At 47.0% G+C, this 22,403-nt stretch overlaps 1 protein-coding gene across 1 annotated transcript in view; it reads left to right on the forward strand.

Annotated features, from left to right (window-relative positions):
- IDH3A (isocitrate dehydrogenase (NAD(+)) 3 catalytic subunit alpha) overlaps positions 1–22,403 on the forward strand; it is a 42,127-nt gene that overhangs the window by 4,903 nt on the left and 14,821 nt on the right. Inside the window, exons 4-10 of the mRNA XM_077264212.1 lie at positions 12,698–12,812; positions 12,901–13,088; positions 16,065–16,198; positions 17,344–17,446; positions 17,555–17,619; positions 18,281–18,365; positions 21,761–21,913. Of these exons, the coding sequence (XP_077120327.1) occupies positions 12,698–12,812; positions 12,901–13,088; positions 16,065–16,198; positions 17,344–17,446; positions 17,555–17,619; positions 18,281–18,365; positions 21,761–21,913 (843 nt within the window). The remainder of the gene's footprint in view (positions 1–12,697; positions 12,813–12,900; positions 13,089–16,064; positions 16,199–17,343; positions 17,447–17,554; positions 17,620–18,280; positions 18,366–21,760; positions 21,914–22,403) is intronic.

Consider the following 22,403-nt stretch of genomic DNA (forward strand, 5'->3'; position numbering starts at 1 on the left):
ATTAAAAAACCCTGCCTGTAAAGGTACCTTCACACTGAACAACTTGACAACGATATCGCTAGCGATCCGTGACGTTGCAGCGTCCTGGATAGCGATATCGTTGTGTTTGACACGCAGCGATCTGGATCCTGCTGTGATGTCGGAGCTAGGAGGCCAGCACCTTATTTCGTCGCTGGATCTCCCGCAGACATCGCTGGATCGGTGTGTGTGACACCGATCCAGCGATGTCTTCACTGGTAACCAGGGTAAACATCGGGTTACTAAGCGCAGGGCCGCGCTTAGTAACCCGATATTTACCTTGGTTACCAGCGTAAAAGTAAAAAAAACCAAACACATACTTACATTCCGCTGTCTGTCCCCCGGCGCTGTGCTTCTCTGCACTGTGTAAGTGCCAGCCGGAAAGCAGGGCACAGCGGTGACGTCACCGCTCTGCTTTCCGGCCGCTGTGCTTACACAGTGCAGAGAAGCAGAACGCCGGGGGACAGACAGCGGAAGGTGAGTATGTAGTGTTTTTTTTTTTTTAACTTTTACGCTGGTAACCAGGGTAAACATCGGGTTACTAAGCGCGGCCCTGCGCTTAGTAACCCGATGGTTACCCGGGGACCTCGGCATCGTTGGTCGCTGGAGAGCTGTCTGTGTGACAGCTCTCCAGCCACCAAACAGCGATGCTGCAGCGATCGGGATCGTTGTCTGGATCGCTGCAGCGTCGCTAAATGTGACGGTACCTTAAGTGTCTGTTCTGAGTCTACACTATTATCACTATATTTACATAGAATAGAAAAAGCAGAAGCAGCGCCATGGCAGTAAAGGATGGGTGCCAGGCCCAGAGCCTTCAACGAGAACCTCTGGATTGTAGTAGAAACATTAAAACATTAGCAGCACTGCAAAAAATCAAGTAAAATGATTTTTTTTTTCCCATATAAAAATGCACTTTTTGATATGGTTGAATAAATAATTCATGTACCTTTTTTTTTTTTTTTTTTTGGGGATCCTATTTACATATAGAGATAAAAGGGCATTTGTACAAGCACATGGCTGAGGAAAGTGAGGGCCTGATTAGGAGCACTGTTATGGAAGCTGCTGATACTGGGGACCTGAGGAATGGGACGGGAAGTAGGGGATTGTGAAGGAATGAGAAGAGCTTGGTCAGGAGCTGAGCGGGTGGTGAGCAGCTAACGGCTATAGAGAAATTCATGGACTGAACTGAGCTGGCTGGGATGTTAGAAGTTATAAACCCCAATAGCAACAACGAAGGAGCAAATGATCAACAATAATAAAGTAAAACAATTTTATTTAAATATATATTGTAAACAATCAATTGCATATGACACGGAAGTAAAATCACAATGGATGTAGAAAAGCCGCGGAGACACCATCACGTGTTTCTCAACGCAAGCAATGAATAGCCAGGTCTTTCACCGGGAAGGAACAACCACGGGAAGGGCAGCATCCAATAAAGGAAAACCACCTATGGTGAAAGACCTGGCTATTCATTGCTTGCGTTGAGAAACACGTGATGGTGTCTCCGCGGCTTTTCTACATGCATTTGCATATTTCCCATAAGGGATGGGGGCAGTGTTCTGGATCACTGCGTTGAGAAACACGTGATGGTGTCTCCGGTGTTGGATGTTTTGATCTCCCTGAGGTCATTCACCCTTATGTTCGTAAAATCACAATGGGACATAGAGACGAGAACTAAAAAACAGACACATAAAAGTAGACTGTGAGCCTCCTCTCTCTCCTTCTGTACCTGTTAGTGCCTTGTTTTTGCTCATGTTTTATTGTATTTGTCTATATATGCCCCCTTTTCACATGTAAAGCACCATGGAATAAATGGCACTATAAAAATGTATAATAATAATAGATGACTAGACATATCAGAAGTATATAACAATAGTGACGATATGTCCAGCAATGATGTGTCCAAATGATGTCTATCAAAGTGGATAGTACTATGGTGCAGGTAAGAGATAGGTTATACTGGTATGATGACAGAGACATCCATGGAAATTGCCAATTAATTATAGTAGGACAGTGGGGCACCTGAAGTCACTAGTACAATAATAGAGACAACCATAAGGATTTACCACAATATCACAGTGAAATAGTAAGGCACATGGAGTCATATGTAAATTCAGTTCAAGTACTTGTAGCTATAGTTAGCAGGGTATATGGTCTTCTGACACGCACCTCGACGCACGTTTCAATGCCTCTGCAGCTTCGTCGGGAGGTGAAACGCGACCAGACTTGTACTTCTCAACAACTTTGTCCCTGACTTGTTTGGAGATCTCCTTGCTCTTCATGGTATTGTTTGGTTAGTGGTGCCTCCTGCTTAATGGTGTTGCAGCTTCTGTGGCCTTTCAGAAAAGATGTGTGTGTGTGTATATATATATATATATATATCTATATCTATATCTGATAGACCATGTGACACTTAGATTGCACACAGGTGGACTACATTTCACTAAGCATGTGACTTGTGCTTCATAGTAAAAGGGGTGAATGCATGTACTCATGCCAATTTTTAGTTATTGGATCCCATAAAGTGTATTTATGCCTATATTTTTCTTACTTCACTTAACCAATTTAGACTATTTAGTGCTGATACATCACATAAAAATCAGATTACAAAAATATGTATGCACAGGTTGTAATGTAAAGTTAAAAAGCCAAAGGGAGTGAATACTTAAGCAAGCCAGTGTAGCTGCCTCTTTTTCAAGGGACCAGAAGTGATTGGACACTTATCCCCAAAGCTCTTTAATAGGCTGCATAGGCTATTCCCTCGTTAATCTGTCATCAATTAAGCAGGTAAAAGGTCTGGAGATGATTCCAGGTGTGGCATTTGCATTTGGGATAATGGGCTGTGAACCCACTAGATGTGGTCAAAGGAGCTCTCAATTTGAAGAGAAACAGACCATCATTTAGCTGAAAAAAATGAAATCTATCAGAGATAGCAGAAAGTCAGGAGTGGCTAAATCAACAGTTTTGTACATTCTACAAAAAAAGCCCACTGGTGAGCTGGAGAACTCAGAAAGGCTTAGACATGCACGCAAGACAATAGTGGTGGGTGATCACATAATCCTTTCCATGGTGAAGAAAACCAGCTTCAAAACATCCACCTAAGCAAAAAACACTCTTAGAAGTAGGTGTTTCAGTATCTAAGTCTACCATAAAGAGAAGACTTTATGATAACAAATATAGAGGGTTCACCACATGGTGCAAACCATTAATCAGCTTTCAAAATAGAAAGGCCAGATTATACTTTGCCAAAAAAATGTCTCAAGAAGCCAGCCCAGTTCCTGGAATGATGAAACTTACATCAACCTGTACCAGAATGATGGTAAGGAGAAAGTATGGAGAAGGCTTGGAACGGCTCATGATCCAAAGCACATCACATCCTCAGTAACACATGGTGGAGGCCGTGTGATTGCATGGGCATGCATGGCTTCCATCTGCACTGGGTCACTAGTATTTATTGATGATGTGACTGAAGACAGAATCAGCCGGATGAATTCTGAAGTGTACGGGGATATACAGTCAGGTCAGATTCAACCAAATGCACCAAGGTTAATTAACGGCCCTTCACAGTACAGATGGACAATGACCCATAACTTGCTGTGAAAGCAACCCAGACAAATAAGTGGAATATTCTGCAATGGCCGAGTCAGTCACCAGATGTCTCAACCTCATCGAGCAGCATTTCACATTCTTAAAGGGGTTTCCCTATAAACAAAAGTTCATTTTAATCAATATATCTTGCAATAATAATAACAATTGGATGTGTTTAAATAAAATGTTCCTGTGCTGAGATAATCTTATAAATGTGCCCCTGCTGTGTACTGTGTAATGGCTGTGTCTGACCGTACAGAAACATGGTCTGATCATACCACAGCTCCTGAGCAGGGGGAGAGAAAAAAGTATACTTAGTATTACAGCAGGGTATCGCAAATGTTTCTTTCTTTGAAGTAAAACTTTGTTTTAAAACAGGCAGGGAAATGTTTTACCTCACAGAAAGAGTCAGCTGTGATCCCATTCTGTAATGTCTGTATATTCTCTTTCTCCTACGTATCATTGGGGGACACAGGACGAATGGGTGTTATGCTGCTGCCACCAGGAGGACACTAAGTTAAACACACACAAAAGATTAACTCCTCCCCTGCAGTATACACCCACAGGCTGGACAATCCAGAGCCAGTTCTTACTTAGTGTCTCAGGAGGCACTTGGGTCCTCAGGACCCCACCAATTTTTTGTTTTTGATTTAATGGAAAGAAGGGAGCGACAGGCAAATTTTTTAGCTCTGATCTCTCCCGCACCAACAACGGGCAAGTACACGGAGCGTTCCTCCTGTATCCTTTCCCGCAACGATGGATGCCAGCCCTGGCTCACCTTTCAGTGTGGCGACGGTTCCCTAGCGTCCCGATCTCCTTCCATCCTTCTCAGGCGACCATGGGGACTAATCATCCACCTAAGTCTCCTGGAGCCAGGGCACAGCCGGACAAATTGACAGGGCGTCCGCGCAGCCGCCCACTGCACCACCACTGAATATAGTGGCTGATACATGGCGGCAGTAGCTCTCCACCCTCTCCCTATCACGGTGAAGGTGGATGGAGCATCGGTCCCATCGCACAAGGTAAGTGCGGGGACCGACCAGCTGGCAGCAGGGGGCCCCCCCTTACTCTCTTCTAAATGCGGCCCTGCAGCCGCGGGACAATGTGCGGTTCTGCAGCCGCGGGGCAGCGTGCGGCTCTGCAGCCGCGGGGCAACGTGCGGTTCTGCAGCCGCGGGGCAGCGGGTGGCTCTGCAGCCGCGGGACAGCGTGCGGCTCTATAGCCGCTGGGCAGCGTTTATTTCTGAGAGGGCTCGGCGGCTCCCAGGCCTGGGTCGGACTACAGCGCCCGCCTACAAGCATGCCGCCGCCCGCCCACGACACGCCCCCTCCCTGGGCGCTTCTCGCTCCCGAGAAGCGCCCTTCTCACTTCTCGGCGGCCATCTTGGACCAGGAAGTGCGCTGGCGGCTCTGCAGCACCGCAGCGCTCAGGACAGGAGGAAAGCTTCAGGATCTCCCTGCCAAGCCACTGCGGATCCTAGGTGAGACGCACCCAATAGGATTGCCTCTCCCCCCTGCCAGTACGCTCACTCCACAGCAAATATGTCACAGTCTAGGCAAAAACGGACTGGAAAGACCCACTCTGTTATTTTTGCTGTGTGCACCTCCTGCAAGATTTCTCTGCCCCGAGGTCACACCACCCCGCTGTGCTCTGCCTGTGAAATGCCCGCGGCACAGGATAATCCGGCCTCTGACCCGGAATGTACTGAACCTAGTACCCCCGCATGGGCGTCCTCCCTTGCTCGATCTGTGGCATCCTTGGAAAGGACGATACAGTCCCTCCGTGAGCCGTCCCTTACCCAGGGTACTTCCAAGGATGATGTAACGCGGTCTAAGAACCCCTCACGGCCCAGAGGTCGTTCCGTTTCCAGAAGCCCTCACTCATATAGAAAGAAGTCCAGGGTAATATCTCCGGTCCGTGATCAGCCTTCTGGTTCAGAGAGCGAAGTCTCTCGTCACTCATCCCCAGATCATAGCAGGGAATCTTTTCTGGACGACGCTTCCAGCGTGTCCTGTTCCCCAGAGTACCGTCATGACCAAGAGACCCTTGATTCTCTCATAGACTCTGTAAGTCAGACTCTACAGTTAGAGGAGGAAGCCCCGTCTAAGGCGGCTCATCCCGTGTCATTTGGGCGGACTACAAAGGCTCATAGGTTTTTTCCCACGCATCCTCAATTCAAGGACATTGTCGATCTCCATAGAGTCCGTCCGGATAAACGCTTCTCAGGTCAGAAGGCTATGCAATTGAAGTATCCGTTTGCTCAGGACCTTGCTAAGGAGTGGTCTCAGTCACCCTCCGTGGACCCGCCAGTGTCGCGGCTAGCCACAAAGGCGGTTCTATCTTCCTCCGAGGGCGCGTCCATCAAGCATCCCACGGATAGACAAATTGATCAGATGGCTCGCTCGGCTTTTGAAGCTTCCTCGGCTTCTCTCTTTCCTTCTTTTGCCGCCACATGGGTTGCAAAAGCCATGACCCATTGGGCCGAGTCTTTAGCCTCTACTGCACTTCATGCCGACTTACCCCCTGAGGTTTCTCACCTGGCCACTCAGATTGCCAGAGCGGGGGACTTTGTAGTTTCCGCATCCTTAGACGCGGCCAACTGTGCCTCACAGGCAGCGGCCAATGCTGTCACGGTCCGCAGATCCCTTTGGCTCAGGGACTGGAAAGCGGACTCAGGATCCAAAAAATCTCTCACGTCCCTTCCATACCAGGGTGAACGTCTGTTTGGGGACAAACTAGATAAAATGATCGCAGACTCCACAGGGGGAAAGAGCAAATTCCTTCCCCAGCAACGGACCTTTCGTCCCTTTCGCAACCAACAGGGCCGAGGCCGATATTTCCGTTTCGGTTCCAACTGGTCCAATCCTTCCTCCGCGCCACCTGGCGTCGGGAGAGGTCAGCGCAAGGACAGAACCTCCCAGCCATCTTACAAACCTTCTCCCTCTTGGAGAGGCAGACCCAGACAACAGGGGTCCAGGGGGTCCAGATCTAACAGGTCTCCTCCTCAATGACTCTTGGCAGACGCCAAAGGACACCGACAGAGTTGGCGGCCGCCTACTCTTCTTTCGGGACGCGTGGCTCTCGGTAGTTCCCGACCGATGGGTCCGCGATCTGGTATCCGTCGGTTACAAGATAGAGTTTGTCTCTCTTCCCCCATCTCGTTTCTTTCAGTCCCCTCCCCCCAGAGCAAGGGTCCGTCAGTATTTCCAGGCCATAAAATCGCTATGGGACGACGGGGTCATCATCCCGGTACCTCAGGACGAAAGGTACCAAGGTTTTTATTCCAATCTTTTCATTGTACCAAAGAAGGACGGCTCCGTACGTCCGATATTGGACCTCAAACTCCTCAACAGGTACGTCCGTGTGCGTCAATTCCGAATGGAGTCCCTCCGCTCGGTAATTGCCTCTCTGGAAGAGGGCGAGTTTCTTGCATCTCTAGATGTTCAAGACGCTTACCTGCACATTCCCATTCTGCCGTCTCATCAGCGCTTTCTCCGCTTCGCGGTCCAGGGCCACCATTTTCAGTTTGTCGCCCTACCGTTCGGGCTGGCCACCGCTCCTCGGGTGTTCACCAAGGTCATGGCGGCTGCCGTGGCCATTCTCCATGCTCGAGGCATAGTGGTGTTGCCCTACCTGGACGACATTCTTATAAAGGGTCCCTCTTTCCGGTCCTGTTCAGAGGCGGTAGATGTCACTATAAATACTCTTTCACGCCTGGGCTGGAAACTCAATTTCAAAAAATCTTCCCCAGTCCCGGCCCAAACCATACCCTACCTGGGCATGATCTTAGACTCCTCTCAGGGTCTAGTACTCTTGCCTCCGGAAAAGGTATCTACTCTACAGAGAGAAGTCCGGAAGCTTGCTCAACCTCGCTCTCACTCCCTACGCTTCTCCATGAGGGTACTCGGCAGGATGGTGGCGGCAATGGAGGCAGTGCCCTTTGCGGTTTTTCACCTCCGGCCCTTACAACACGCCATTCTGGCAGTATGGGACAGGAATCCCGCCTCGCTCGACCGCCGTCTCCTTCTCTCTCGCCAAATCAGACAATCCCTCAGGTGGTGGACCGAGAGGTCCTCCCTGACTCGGGGGAAGTCTTTCCTTCCGGTGCACTGGCTGGTTGTCACAACGGACGCCAGTCTCTTCGGCTGGGGTGCAGTGTTCCAGCGCCACTCGACCCAGGGTCGCTGGTCGCCGCAGGAGTCCCAGCTACCCATCAATATCTTAGAGATTCGGGCAATCAGACTAGCCCTCCATCATTTTCAGCAGTTCCTCTCCGGACGTGCGGTAAGAGTCCAGTCCGACAACGCTACTGCAGTAGCCTACGTCAACCGCCAAGGGGGCACTCGCAGCAGGGCGGCCATGGTCGAGGTGACGCTAATTCTCCGTTGGGCCGAGGCACATCATTCCATTCTCTCAGCAGTTTTCATACCAGGCGTGGAAAACTGGGAAGCGGACTTTCTAAGTCGCCACAGCCTCGATCCCGGAGAGTGGTCTCTTCATCCCGCAGTCTTTCACCAGATCTGCTCTCGTTGGGGGACCCCGGACGTGGATCTAATGGCATCCCGCCTCAATTGTCAGGTTCCCGTCTTCATGGCCAGGTCTCACGACCCCTCAGCCTTCGGAGCCGACGCTCTCGTCCTCTCATGGCAGGGCTTCAGTCTCCCATACATCTTTCCCCCAATTCCCCTTCTGGGGAAGGTTATCAGGAAGATCAGGGCAGAACGGATTCCAGTAATCCTCATCGCTCCGGATTGGCCACGCAGGACATGGTATGCCGAGATGGTTCAACTGGTCTCAGACGTACCTTGGAGGCTGCCGAATCGCGCAGACCTCCTGTCTCAAGGGCCCATCTACCACCCGAACTCAGAGGCCCTGTGTTTAACGGCGTGGCCGTTGAGTCCTGGGTTCTGAGGCAGAAGGGGTTGTCTCAGACGGTGATATCTACCATGCTCCGTGCACGCAAGTCTTCTTCTATGCGCATCTACCACCGCGCTTGGAAGGCATACTTCGCCTGGTGCAGGGATCGGAGGCGTTCCCCCCTCCGTTTTTCTATTCCTCACATTTTGGAATTCCTCCAATCAGGCGTAGACTTGGGTCTTGCACTCAGCTCTCTTAAGGGCCAAATTTCTGCTCTCTCGGTCCTTTTTCAGAGAAGGATCGCAAACAGATTGCAGGTCAGGACCTTTATCCAGGGGGTTTCTCATATGGTTCCGCCTTACAAGATGCCTTTGGAACCATGGGACCTGAACCTAGTTCTCTGTGCTCTTCAAGAGCCACCTTTTGAGCCCTTGCACGAGGTGTCTTTACTGTTCTTGTCTTGGAAGATTGTCTTCCTCGTGGCTGTCACGTCTATTCGACGTGTCTCTGAGCTGGCAGCTCTGTCGTGCCGACCTCCTTTCCTCGTGTTCCACCAGGATAAGGTAGTTCTGCGGACATGTCCGACTTTTCTTCCGAAGGTCGTTTCCTCCTTCCATCTTAATGAGGAAATTGTTCTTCCCTCACTGTGCCCTGCGCCTTCCCACCCCACGGAAAGGGCGCTCCACACTCCGGACTTAGTGAGGGGTCTCAGACGTTATGTCTCCAGGACTGCGTCTTTCCGTAGATCAGATGCTTTGTTTGTTCTTCCGGAGGGGCCACGGAAGGGACTACCCGCTTCCAAGGCCTCCATTGCCAAGTGGATTCGTTCCGCCATCCAAGAGTCCTACCGTGTCAAGGGTCACGCTGCACCTCCGGGGATCAAGGCTCATTCTACCCGGTCAGTCGGCGCGTCCTGGGCCATCCGGCACCAGGCATCGGCAGCACAAGTCTGCAAGGCTGCTACATGGTCCAGTCTACATACGTTCACGAAACACTACCATGTGCACTTTCAGGCTTCGGCAGATGCTTCCGTCGGTAGGCGAATCCTACAAGCGGCTGTGTCTCATCTGTAGTTGTAGGCTCGCACAGCATTTATAACTTCTGGTGACCCACCCAGGGACTGCTTTGGGACGTCCCATTCGTCCTGTGTCCCCCAATGATACGTAGGAGAAAAGGAGATTTTTGTGTACTCACCGTAAAATCTTTTTCTCCGAGTCATCATTGGGGGACACAGCACCCTCCCTGTTAGCCTAGTTGGCTCAATTGTTCTTTTCAGTCTGTGTTTTGACTATGACATGTTTTCTGTTTGATAACTGGTTTACTCCTACTGCTTTGTTACCGAACTGGCTCTGGATTGTCCAGCCTGTGGGTGTATACTGCAGGGGAGGAGTTAATCTTTTGTGTGTGTTTAACTTAGTGTCCTCCTGGTGGCAGCAGCATAACACCCATTCGTCCTGTGTCCCCCAATGATGACTCGGAGAAAAAGATTTTACGGTGAGTACACAAAAATCTCCTTTTGCTTCCTCCCCTGCCCTTGAGCTGAGGTATGATCAGATCATGTTCCTGTACGATTACACACGGCCATTACACAGTACACAGCAGGGGCACATTTATAAGATTATCTTAGCAAATATTTTTTTTTTTATAAAGACATCCAGTTGGGGAAATTATTATTATTATTATTATTATTATTATTATTATTATTATTATTCCAAGATCTATTGATTAAAATTAACATTTGTTTGTGGGCAAATCCCTTTAAGACAAAACATAAGGCAGTAAAGACCCGGCAAAGCATCACAAAGTAGGAAACCCAACGTCTGGTGACATCCATGGCTTCCAGACTTCAGCCAGTAATTACCTGCAAACGATTCTCTACAAACTATTAAAAAAAGAGCATTTTATGTGTGATAGTTAATTTGTCTAATTAATTTTGAGCCTCTAAAATGAGGAGGGTTTGTAGAAAAATGGTTGCAATTCCTAAATGTTTCACAGGATATTTTTGTTTAACCCCTTTAATTAAACCTGAAAGTCTACACTTTGCATCTCCGTTTTCATTTTAAATCCAAAATTGTGGCATGCAGAGCCCAAATCACAAAGACTCGGTCACTGGCCCTAACTGTATGTACATCTAGGGGTGCAGAAGTAGTGATAAGCGGCTTTCTTTAGAGAAATAGTTGTCCACTTGCATCCAGTCTGTTCTGTGGTATATAGTCTCCTTCCGCCTTTCTGGCATTTCACTTTTTTTAAATTTTTTTACATTTGTAGATTGCATACACTCTGGTTTTCCCCTTACCAAGAATATACGACCTGTTTGGTTGCTCCCTACCATCTGATAAGAGAACATTAGCACGGTATATTACTGTTACCCAATGTTCCCATATATATGTGTAACAATCATTGTATAAAATTCCAGATTGGTGAATTGTGTACTTTCACAATCTTTACTAAAGTCATTAGTTTGGTAAACTTAGTTTCATATTCCATTTCAGTAACATGCTTTAGATAGTGGAGCGTTCGTGTAGATACCTAAAATCTATTAATATCGTGTGTAGTTACCGTAACTTGGTATTTTTATTAGAACACATGGGAATATACACTGACAGACAGTGTTTTGCTGCGTTCAGGCGTTGCGGTGATTGCCGCAATTGCTGTAAAATCACAACATTTTTGCTATGCAAATTGCCTCTTCTGAGAAAAAGAGGACTTAACTCTACAGCGCCACCTGTTGGAAGTAGCGATCCTACAAGTCACAATCAACCCTCTAACGAGTCGTGCAATATGACTTAGGATAAAAGCCAAATCAACATTTTTGCTGTAATATTAGAATATTGTGGCAAACCATTATCTGTTTTTCAAGTGATTGCAGCCAAAAATGCATTCCAGCCTGAATGTGGGAACGCTGCCTTAACCCCTTTCTGACCTCGGACGGGATAGTACGTCCGAGGTCAGAAGCCCCGCTTTGCTGCGGGCTCCGACGGTGAGCCCGCATCAAAGCCGGGACAAGTCAGCTGTTTTGAACAGCTGACATGTGCCCGTAATAGGCGCGGGCAGAATCGCGATCTGCCCACGCCTATTAACTAGTTAAATGCCGCTGTCAAACGCAGACAGCGGCATTTAAGTACCGCTTCCGGCCGGAAATGAGCGCATCGCCGACCCCCGTCACATGATCGGAGGTCGGCGATGCTTCTCCATTGTAACCATAGAGGTCCTTGAGACCTTTATGGCTACTGATCGCCGGTAGCTGTGAGCGCCACCCTGTGGTCGGCGCTCACAGCACACCTGCAATTCTGCATTGCAGCGAACATCAGATCGCTGCTATATAGCAGAGCCGATCGAGTGGTGCCTGCTTCTAGCCTCCTATGGAGGCTATTGAAGCATGGCAAAAGTAAAAAAAAAAAAAAAAAAGTGAAAAAAAAAATATAAAAGTTTAAATCACCTCCCTTTCGCCTCATTCTAAATAAAAAAAAAAAAAAAAAAAATCAAATCTACACATATTTGGTATCGCCGCGTTCAGAATGGCCCGATCTATCAATTAAAAAAAAGCATTAACCTGATCGCTAAACAGCGTAGCGAGAAAAAAATTCGAAACGCAAGAATTACGTTTTTTTGGTCGCCGCGACATTGCATTAAAATGCAATAACGGGCGATCAAAAGAACATATCTGCACCAAAATGGTATCATTAAAAACGCCAGCTAGGCACGCAAAAAATAAGCCCTCAACCGACCCCAGATCATGAAAAATGGAAACGCTACGGATATCGGAAAATGGCGCAATTTTTTTTTTTTTTTTTTTTTTTTTTAAGCAAAGTTTGGAATTTTTTTTTCACCACTTAGATAAAAAAGAACCTAGTCATGTTAGGTGTCTATGAACTCGTACTGACCTGGAGAATCATAATGGCAGGTCAGTTTTAGCATTTAGTGAACCTAGCAAAAAAGCCAAACAAAAAACCAGTGTGAGATTGCACTTTTTTTGCAATTTCACCGCACTTGGATTTTTTTTTCCCGTTTTCTAGTACACGACATGCTAAAACCAATGATGTCGTTCAAAAGCACAACTTGTCCCGCAAAAAATAAGCCCTCACATGGTCATATTGATGGAAAAATAAAAAAAGTTATGGCTCTGGGAAGGAGGGGAGCGAAAAATGAACACGGAAAAACGGAAAATCCCAAGGTCATGAAGGGGTTAATGTAATCAATAGCTCTCTCAATGTATCGCTTGTTATTCTAGGCACCTGTCCAGTGGGAAGAGAGGAACGTTACTGCTATTAAGGGACCTGGTGGCAAGTGGATGATCCCTCCGGAAGCCAAAGAATCCATGGATAAAAATAAGATGGGGCTTAAAGGTAGCTTCCAGTTCTGAAATAATTTTAATAAGTTTGTGTGTTTTAATTATGTACCATGACTTAATGACTCTCCTCTCATGCTCATCAGGGCCTTTGAAAACACCAATTGCTGCTGGACATCCTTCCATGAACCTGTTACTTCGAAAAACTTTTGACCTTTACGCTAATGTGCGGCCATGTGTCTCAATTGAGGGTTTCAAAACTCCTTACACTGATGTGGACCTGGTTACCATACGGGAGAATACTGAAGGAGAATACAGTGGGATTGAACATGTGGTACGTCACTCTGTAGTTTATATGCTGCCAGACATTAGTACTAATACTCTTTGTATCAGGGATGCCCAACCTTTTTCTGGTCCAAGAGTGACATTTGGAAATTCAAACAATCCTAAGGCCTCATTCAGGCATTCATGTTTTTCACGTATGCAAAAAAAAAAATGCTACAGGTGTCATCAGTGTTTCTTCGGTGTTTGGTCAGTGTGTCATCAGTGTTTCTTCGGTGTTTGGTCAGTGTGTCATCTGTGTTTCTTCGGTGTTTGGTCAGTGTGTCATCTGTGTTTGTTCGGTGTTTGGTCAGTGTGTCATCAGTGTTTCTTCGGTGTTTGGTCAGTGTGTCATCTGTGTTTCTTCGGTGTTTGGTCAGTGTGTCATCTGTGTTTCTTCGGTGTTTGGTCAGTGAGTCATCTGTGTTTCTTCGGTGTTTGGTCAGTGTGTCATCTGTGTTTCTTCGGTGTTTGGTTAGCACCTTGTTAGTGTTTCTTCTGTGCTTGGTGAGTGTCATGTTATTGTTTCTTTAGTGTTTTGGTCAGCATCTCGTTGTTGTTTCTTCGGTGTTTGGTCAGCGTCTCTTCGTTCGTTCTTCGGTTTTTGGTCAGCGTCTCATCGTTGTTTCTTCGGTTTTTGGTCCAACACTGTGGAGTCGTAGTCAGTCGTGGAGTCAGTGTCATGGAAATTGAGGAGTCGGAGGTTTGGCTTACCGACTCCACAGCCCTGGTTTGGTCAGCGTCTCGTTGTTGTTTCTTCGGTGTTTGGTCAGCGTTTCGTCGTTGTTTCTTCGGTGTTTGGTCCAAGGCTGTGAAGTCAGTCGTGTAGTCGGAGCCCATTTTGGTGGAGTTGGTGTCATGGAAATTGAGGAGTTGGAGGTTTGGCTTACCGACTTCACAGCCCTGGTTTGGTCAGTGTCTCGTCGTTGTTTCTTCTGTGTTTGGTCAGCGTATTGTCTGTGTTTCTTCGGTGTTTGGTCAGCGTCTCTTCAGTGTTTTTCATGTATGGATGAATAAATTGCAAAGCTTCTATCCTTTGCAGTGTTAAACATGGACAGCACTTGGATGCCATTAGTGTGTTGTACGTGTTTTTCACAGATCCATAGACTCGTAGTGGCCTTTTTCATCCATGATACCAGAGAAAAACTGTCATGTCTTTCTTCATGCATTTTGCATGGAGACACAGTCCGTAAAAAAAACATGGACATTTGAGCTGCCTCTTAAAATACGTAACCATTATATAGTCTGTGAGAAATTGTACATGTAACACAGATGTCTGAAATAGGCTTTAGAGACAAACTGACGCAGAAAGGGGCATTACTATTCCAAACATTTATGGTATATTTTTATCCTGTGCAATAAAATATGATAGGCACTGTTTCCTCTTCTGGAAATCCAGCAAATCAGGGGAACTGAGGTTCTATGCACAGTTCCGCATAAGCCATAAAATGCAAGATTGGCACGGTTTTCACTTCCAGGATTCCAATTTGTCAGGGAAAATTGAGTTCCATGTTCAAAGTTCAGAAAAAAGAGAAAATGCATTAACATTTCTCTTCTTGAAATAGCATGCAGCTCCTACACCCTTCTGTGATTTGTATGAGCACATAGAGCTGCACAAATTGTGGGTCACACCTGGGATTTGTAGAGAAGACTGGACTATTCTTTACAACAGTGATGAGGGAGTCAGGAAATGTCCATTATCCTGCAGATGGCCACATCACTGATCCCAGGACTCTTCTCTCTGATATGGAAATGTGAGCAGACATGGATAAGGATGGTTCAGGTCTGCACAGAATCTTTTTGCAGGCTGCTTGTGGTTCCTGGGCAGCAGTTTGAGTAACCGTGCTTAATAGTAATTACATGGCTTCATTGCATAACTCTTAGATGCATAGGACCCTAAAGAATGCTATTTTATGTGATCTGGAATAATTAAAAGACCAACAGTGGGGAAAATAGGTATTTGATACGCTGCTGATTTTGCAAGTTTTCCCATCTACAAAGAATGGAGAGGTCTGTAATTTTTATTGTAGGTACACTTCAACTTCGAGAGACAGAATCTCGGAAAAAAAATCAGAATCGCATTGTATGATTTTTAAATAATTCAATTACATTTTATTGCATGAAATAATTATTTGGTACAATAGAAAAACAGAACTTAATATTTGGTCCAGAAACCTTTGTTTGCAATTACAGAGGTCAGACGTTTCCTGTAGTTCTTGACCAAGGTTGCACACATAGCAGCAGGGATTTTTGCCCACTCCTACATACAGATCTTCTCCAGTTCTTTCATGTTTCTGGGCTTTCTCTGGGCAACATTGAGTTTCAGCTCCCTCCAAAGACTTTCTTTTGGGTTCAGGTCTGGAGACTGGCTAAGCCACTCCAGGACCTTGATATTCTTCTTACAGAGCAATTCCTTAGTTGCCCTGGCTGTGTGTTTCTGGTCATTGTCATGCTGGAAGACCCAGCCACAGCCCATCTAAAATGCTCTTACTGAGAGAAGGAAGTTTTTGGCCAAAATCTCACGATGCATGGCCCTATCCCATCATACCTTCAAAACGGTGCAGTCATCCTGTCCCCTTTTGCAGAAAACCACCCTCAAAGTATGATGTTTCCCCCACCATGCTTCACGGTTGGGACATTGTTATTGGGATTGTACTCATCCTTCTTCTTCCTCCAAACACGGCGAATGGCGTTGATACCAAAAAGTTCAATTTTGGTTTCATCTGACCACATGACCTTCTCCCATGCCTCCACTGGATCATTCAGATGGTGGAAAAACTTGCAAAAGTGGCAGTGTATCAAATGCTTATTTTCTCCACTGTATCTGCCATTCTCATGGTAGTTTCCAGAGGCCATCAGCCAGCATATCTAAGATATGTAGCTTTATATTAGAATATTCCCTTTCAATCTCTTTATTCCATTATTTCTTCAGTTCCGTCTTTAGTTTGTTACATTTATTTTCATCTAACACTATTTTGGTGTCTTTCAGATTGTGGATGGAGTAGTGCAGAGCATCAAGTTGATCACAGAGGAAGCCAGCTTCAGAATTGCAGAATTTGCCTTTGAGTATGCCCGAAACAACCAAAGAAGCACAGTGACTGCAGTGCACAAAGCCAATATTATGTGAGTTTCTGCTCTCACACAGGGATAGAAAAATATTTCTGTTTGGAGAGAACATTCATTCTCGGATCACAAATCCATGAGCTCCTATCTGGAGGCTGCTTAGCCTGTCATCTCAACAATGGTCAGACCATTTGCTTTTGTTTATATGGACAGGAGCTGATAAAGGTAACTTAAGGCCCCGTCTCACATAGCGAGATCGCTAGCGAGATCGCTGCTGAGTCACTAGTTTTGTGACGCAACAGCGACCTCAGTAGCGATCTCGCTATGTGTGACACGTACCAGCGATCAGGCCCCTGCTGTGAGATCGCTGGTCGTGTCGGAATGGCCTGGACCTTTTTTTGGTCGTTGAGGTCCCACTGACATCGCGGAATCGGTGTGTGTGACACCGATCCAGCGATGTCTTCACTGGTAACCAGGGTAAACATCGGGTTACTAAGCGCAGGGCAGCGCTTAGTAACCCGATGTTTACCCTGGTTACCAGCGTAAACGTAAAAAAAAAAAAACCGTTCATACTCACCATCTGATGTCCGTCAGGTCCCTTGCCGTCTGCTTCCTGCTCTGACTGAGATCCGGCCGTACAGTGAGAGCAGAGCGCAGCAGTGACGTCACCGCTGCGCTCTGCTCTCACTGTACGGAGGCTCAGTCAGAGCAGGAAGCAGACGGCAAGGGACCTGACGGACACCGAAAGGCGAGTATGTACGGTTTGTTTTTTTGGGTAACCAGGGTAAACATCGGGTTACTAAGCGCGGCCCTGCGCTTAGTAACCCGATGTTTACCCTGGTTACCCGGGTGCTGCAGGGGGACTTCGGCATCGTTGAAGACAGTTTCAACGATGCCGAAGTCGTTGCCCTGATCGTTGGTCGCTGGAGAGAGCTGTCTGTGTGACAGCTCCCCAGCGACCACACAGCGACTTACCAACGATCACGGCCAGGTCGTATCGCTGGTCGTGATCGTTGGTAAATCGCTATGTGAGACGGGGCCTTTAGGCTTTATTGTCATTGGCACATTGGCTGTCAGATTACGTATAAAGGGTCTGTCATGTACTATGTATACTGGTTTACTTCTTTTACGTCGCAATTCGATTATTTCAGAAGTATTTTAAAATTTCTCTTAGATTCTTATGTTTGTGCTTATTTTTTTCCCAGGAGAATGTCTGATGGACTCTTTTTGAAGAAGTGTAGAGAAGTTGCTGAAAACTACAAAGATATTAAATTTAATGAAATGTACTTGGATACCGTGTGTCTCAATGTGAGTTCTTACATTAAAGCCCAGCACCATTGCTATTCAAGGATGCTGTTTTCTGAGCTGCAACCACATGTGTAATTGTTCACATAACTTTTTTTTTTCTGTCTGCAGATGGTCCAGGATCCTACACAGTTTGATGTTCTTGTAATGCCAAACTTGTATGGAGACATTTTAAGGTTTGTTACCGTATATTATGTCTTCTAAATGTGACCCGATTATATTGGATTTCCTCTGATCATTATTATCTCTGCTGTTTTAAATTATTATAAGGTTGTTTATTTTTTTTAATCAGCATCTTAACCACAAAACTTATTTTTATATATGGAGATCAGATTTAGGCCACATGTCTTTTTTAACCACTATTTAATGGTAACATACAGGTGCATCTCACAAAATTAGAATATCATCAAAAAGTTAAATTATTTCAGTTCTTCAATACAAAAAGTGAAACTCATTATATAGTCATTACAAACAGAGTGATCTATTTCGAGTGTTTTTCTGTTAATGTTGATGATTATGGCTTACAGCCAATGTAAACCCAAAAGTCATTATCTCAGTAAATTAGAATACTTTATAACACCAACTTGAAAAATGAATTTAAAATCTGAAATGTTGGCCTACTGCAATGTATGTTCAGTAAATGCACTCCATACTTGGTCGGGGCTCCTTTGGCATCAATCTGCAACTGCTGATAATGGGAGAAAGCGGCGATTGCTAAGTTTACTGCCTGCATTTCTGCACAATATATATTTCAAAGAGACTAAAAGTAAAAAAAAATAAATGAATCTAAAGGTATTTACTTGCACGAGTGTACTTGTTTATTTTTTCCCTACATAGCGATCTGTGTGCTGGACTGATCGGTGGTCTTGGGGTTACACCAAGTGGAAACATTGGTGCTAATGGCATTGCAATATTTGAGTCGGTAAATAAACATTTAATATTTAATTTAGATGTATTAATTTTCCAATATCAATACAGGATCATTGCGTAATAATGAGCACAATATGGTAATATAAGTTTTATTGTACTCTATGTACCTCTGAGCCGAAACCTCCGGCCACAGAGCTTTGAACCTGTTTCTCTGTCATGGTTTTATATTGGATCTCTCCCTAAGGCCTCATTCACACGTCAGTTTATCACGTGTGAGTGCTATCCGTGTTTTTCTATACCTATGATCTCTGTGATTTTTTTTTTTTTTTTGAGTGGTCCACGCAAAATCATGGAGACTTGTCTAGTGTCGGATCAAACTTGGCAATGCAAATCTATGAATCTGTGAAAAAAATTGGGCGGGCAGCACTCGGAAGGCATCTGTGTGCCATACATTTTTCACTGACTGATAAAAAGGAGAAGGTGGAGAAACTTTTTTTTTTTTTTTATATATATACTTATTACTGAAAAAGTGATGAAACTCGGTCTGTTTTTTATGTATGTGAAAAAACTGAACATCTGAATGAGGCCTTACTGTGAATGGAGAAAAGGGTCACTTTAACAAAGGTCAATATTTTTGGCAATTTCAAAAATGTATGGAGATGTAAATTTCTATTTTACAGGTAATAAAAGTGGGGGATTTAAAGGAAGAACAAACCTAAAATGTGTTTTTTATTAGTATGAAATATTTAGTTTCATATTTTCTCTTCTGGCTGCTTCTTGTGTTCAGATATGTCTTGTAGTCTGAAAAATCCTGGATAACCCCTACTTAAATGCCAAAGTGCTCCAGATTAAATAACTAAAACTCATACTCATCCCCTGAACTGGTTCTGTTTCTCCCAGCTACAGCCTTCACTCTTCCATCTGTGAAGGCTGCAGCCCATCAGCCCCTGATAAACTGCAACCTCCCTGGGACATAACAGTATCATATGCCTGCTGGGGGCACAGAGCCGAAATCGCTGGAATTGCTCGAGTCTGGGAGATAAGTATGTGTTATATTATCTGGGGCATGTTAGCATTTAAGAAGGGGATGCGCAGTAGAGGACAAACCCTTTTAGGCAATGGTCAGACGCCCATAGATTCTCTCATCTGAGAAAATCAGGCTGATTGTGCTGTGGACATTATGGTCAAACTCTGCTCAGAGTTTAATCCACCTGTCAGCATAGTGAGAACCAATGCTCTCGGATGAGAGAATAGCAGCACACTGTGAGGAGAAAATGGGGAAATGTCTCCATTGTATGAATCCATAGAAATCGGACTTCACTCAGATGTCGTCCGCGGGCAGCTCTGGGGGGCAGCTCTGGAGTGGTGTCGGGGCAGGAGTGGGCTGGCTGCAGGCTGCAGAGACAGCAGGCGGTCCTGTGCTCCCGCTCATTGGCCTCATGTAATATTCATTGCACCTGCTGTCCATCACCTCGGTGCTGAAGCTGCATGAGCTGATTCACAGGGGAGTAGTGAATATTACATGTGCCCCCCATCATGGATATGGCCCCCCCCCCCCTGTACTGCTGGCAGACACATGCCCGCCCCCCCCCCCCCTGTACTGCTGGCAGACACATGCCCCAACCCCCCCCCCCCCCCCCCTGTACTGCTGGCAGACACATGCCCCCCCCCTGTACTGCTGGCAGACACATGCCCTCCCCCCCTGTACTGCTGGCAGACACATAGACACATGCCCTCCCCCCCTGTACTGCTGGCAGGCACATGATAAAATAACAAACACTTAACTCACCTTCAGATGATGGCTCCGTGCTCCCAGTTCCTCGGTTGCGCTTCCTGTGTCTGTGCCGACATCCGGTCATGTGATCGGCACAGCACAGTGATGACATCACTGTGTGCCCAGGTTACATGATCCGATGCCTGGGAAACAGGAAGCGCAACTGAGGAACTGTGAGCACGGAGCCATCATCTGAAGGTGAGTTAAGTGTTTGTTATTTTATCATGTGCCTGCTAGCAGTACAGGGGGGGAGGGCATGTGTCTGCCAGCAGTACAGGGGGGGAGGGCATGTGTCTGCCAGCAGTACAGGGGGGGAGGGCATGTGTCTGCCAGCAGTACAGGGGGGGAGGGCATGTGTCTGCCAGCAGTACAGGGGGGGAGGGCATGTGTCTGCCAGCAGTACAGGGGGGGAGGGCATGTGTCTGCCAGCAGTACAGGGGGGGAGGGCATGTGTCTGCCAGCAGTACAGGGGGGGAGGGCATGTGTCTGCCAGCAGTACAGGGGGGGAGGGCATGTGTCTGCCAGCAGTACAGGGGGGGGGCATGTCTGCCAGCAGTACAGGGGGGGAGGGCGGGGTTGGGGCATGTGTCTGCCAGCAGTACAGGGGGGGGGGGGGCGCATGTCTGCCAGCAGTACAGGGGGGGGGGGGCATGTGTCTGCCAGCAGTACAGGGGGGGGGGGTTGGGGCATGTGTCTGCCAGCAGTACAGGGGGGGGCGGGCATGTGTCTGCTAGCAGTACAGGGGGGGCAGGGCATGTGTCTGCTAGCAGTACAGGGGGGGCAGGGCATGTGTCTGCCAGCAGTACAGGGGGGGGGCGCATGTGTCTGCCAGCAGTACAGGGGGGGGGGCGCGCATGTGTCTGCCAGCAGTACAGGGGGGGGGGGCATGTGTCTGCCAGCAGTACAGGGGGGGGGCATGTGTCTGCCAGCAGTACAGGGGGGGGGGGGCATGTCTGCCAGCAGTACAGGGGGGGGGGGGCATGCGTCTGCCAGCAGTACAGGGGGGGAGGGCATGCGTCTGCCAGCAGTACAGGGGGGGGGGGCATGCGTCTGCCAGCAGTACTGGGGGGGGGCATGTGTCTGCCAGCAGTGTGTGGGGGGGGGGGCATGTGTCTGCCAGCAGTACAGGGGGGGGGGGCCATGTGTCTGCCAGCAGTACAGGGGGGGGCATGTGTCTGCCAGCAGCACAGGGGGGCATATAGTGACCGGGGGGGGGCTGTACCTGTCAGCAGCACAGGGGGCATATTGTGACCGGGGGGACATGTGCCTGCCAGCACAGGGGGGTATATTGTGACCGGGGGGGGGGGGGGCATGTGCCTGACAGCAGCACGGGGGGCATGTGCCAGCACAAGGATGGGGGTTATGTAGATACCAGGATGAGGGACATATGATTTGTAAGACGGACACTGGAATTATAAGACAGACCCTCATTTAACATAAAAAATTATTTTTTTCTCTTTTTCTTCACCAAATTTGGGGGTGCGTCTTATAATCAGGTGCGTCTTATAAAGCGAAAAATACGGTATATATCGAATAATGCTGGTCCGAGTGCCATCTGATAAAAAAGAGCGTATAGCACTTGTCTGATCTATATGGGGTGTGAGTGAGCCCTTAATCAAAGAAAAGAATATCCCTATCCAAAGGCAAACCAAGTTCTTTTTCTTCTTTTCTAGGTCCATGGTACTGCCCCAGATATAGCTGGTAAAGACTTGGCCAACCCTACTGCCCTGCTGTTAAGTGCTGTCATGATGCTACGACACATGAAGCTGCAGGACCATGCGCGAAAAATAGAGAGCGCCTGCTTTGAAACCATAAAAGCTGGCAAGGTAACAGACGATTCCACCTGGTATGAGATTGAAGAGACAGTGGTGTTTAATAGTGATGAGCGAATATACTCGTTACTCGAGATTTCCTGAGCATGCTCGGGGGTCCTCCGAGTATTTTTTAGTGCTCGGAGATTTCGTTTTCATCGCCGCAGCTGAATGATTTACATCTGTTAGCCAGCATAAGTACATGTGGGGGTTGCCTGGTTGCTAGGGAATCCCCACATGTAATCAAGCTGGCTAAGAGATGTAAATCATTCAGCTGAGGTGCTAAAAAACTAAATCTCCGAGCACTAAAAAATACTCGGAGGTCACCCGAGCGTGCTTGGGAAATCTCGAGTAACGAGTATATTCGCTCATCACTAGTGTTTAGTTAAATGCATTTATATCCTAAATTCTCAACCAAGGCTATGTGTACCACAGAGGTTACATGTCCATGTCTTTTTGTACTTGACGCCCATGGCTGCCGGACCAGAGCTCTATGAACCTCCTA

The sequence above is a fragment of the Ranitomeya variabilis genome, chromosome 5 (genome assembly GCF_051348905.1).
Source record: "Ranitomeya variabilis isolate aRanVar5 chromosome 5, aRanVar5.hap1, whole genome shotgun sequence".
Taxonomy (NCBI): domain Eukaryota; kingdom Metazoa; phylum Chordata; class Amphibia; order Anura; family Dendrobatidae; genus Ranitomeya; species Ranitomeya variabilis.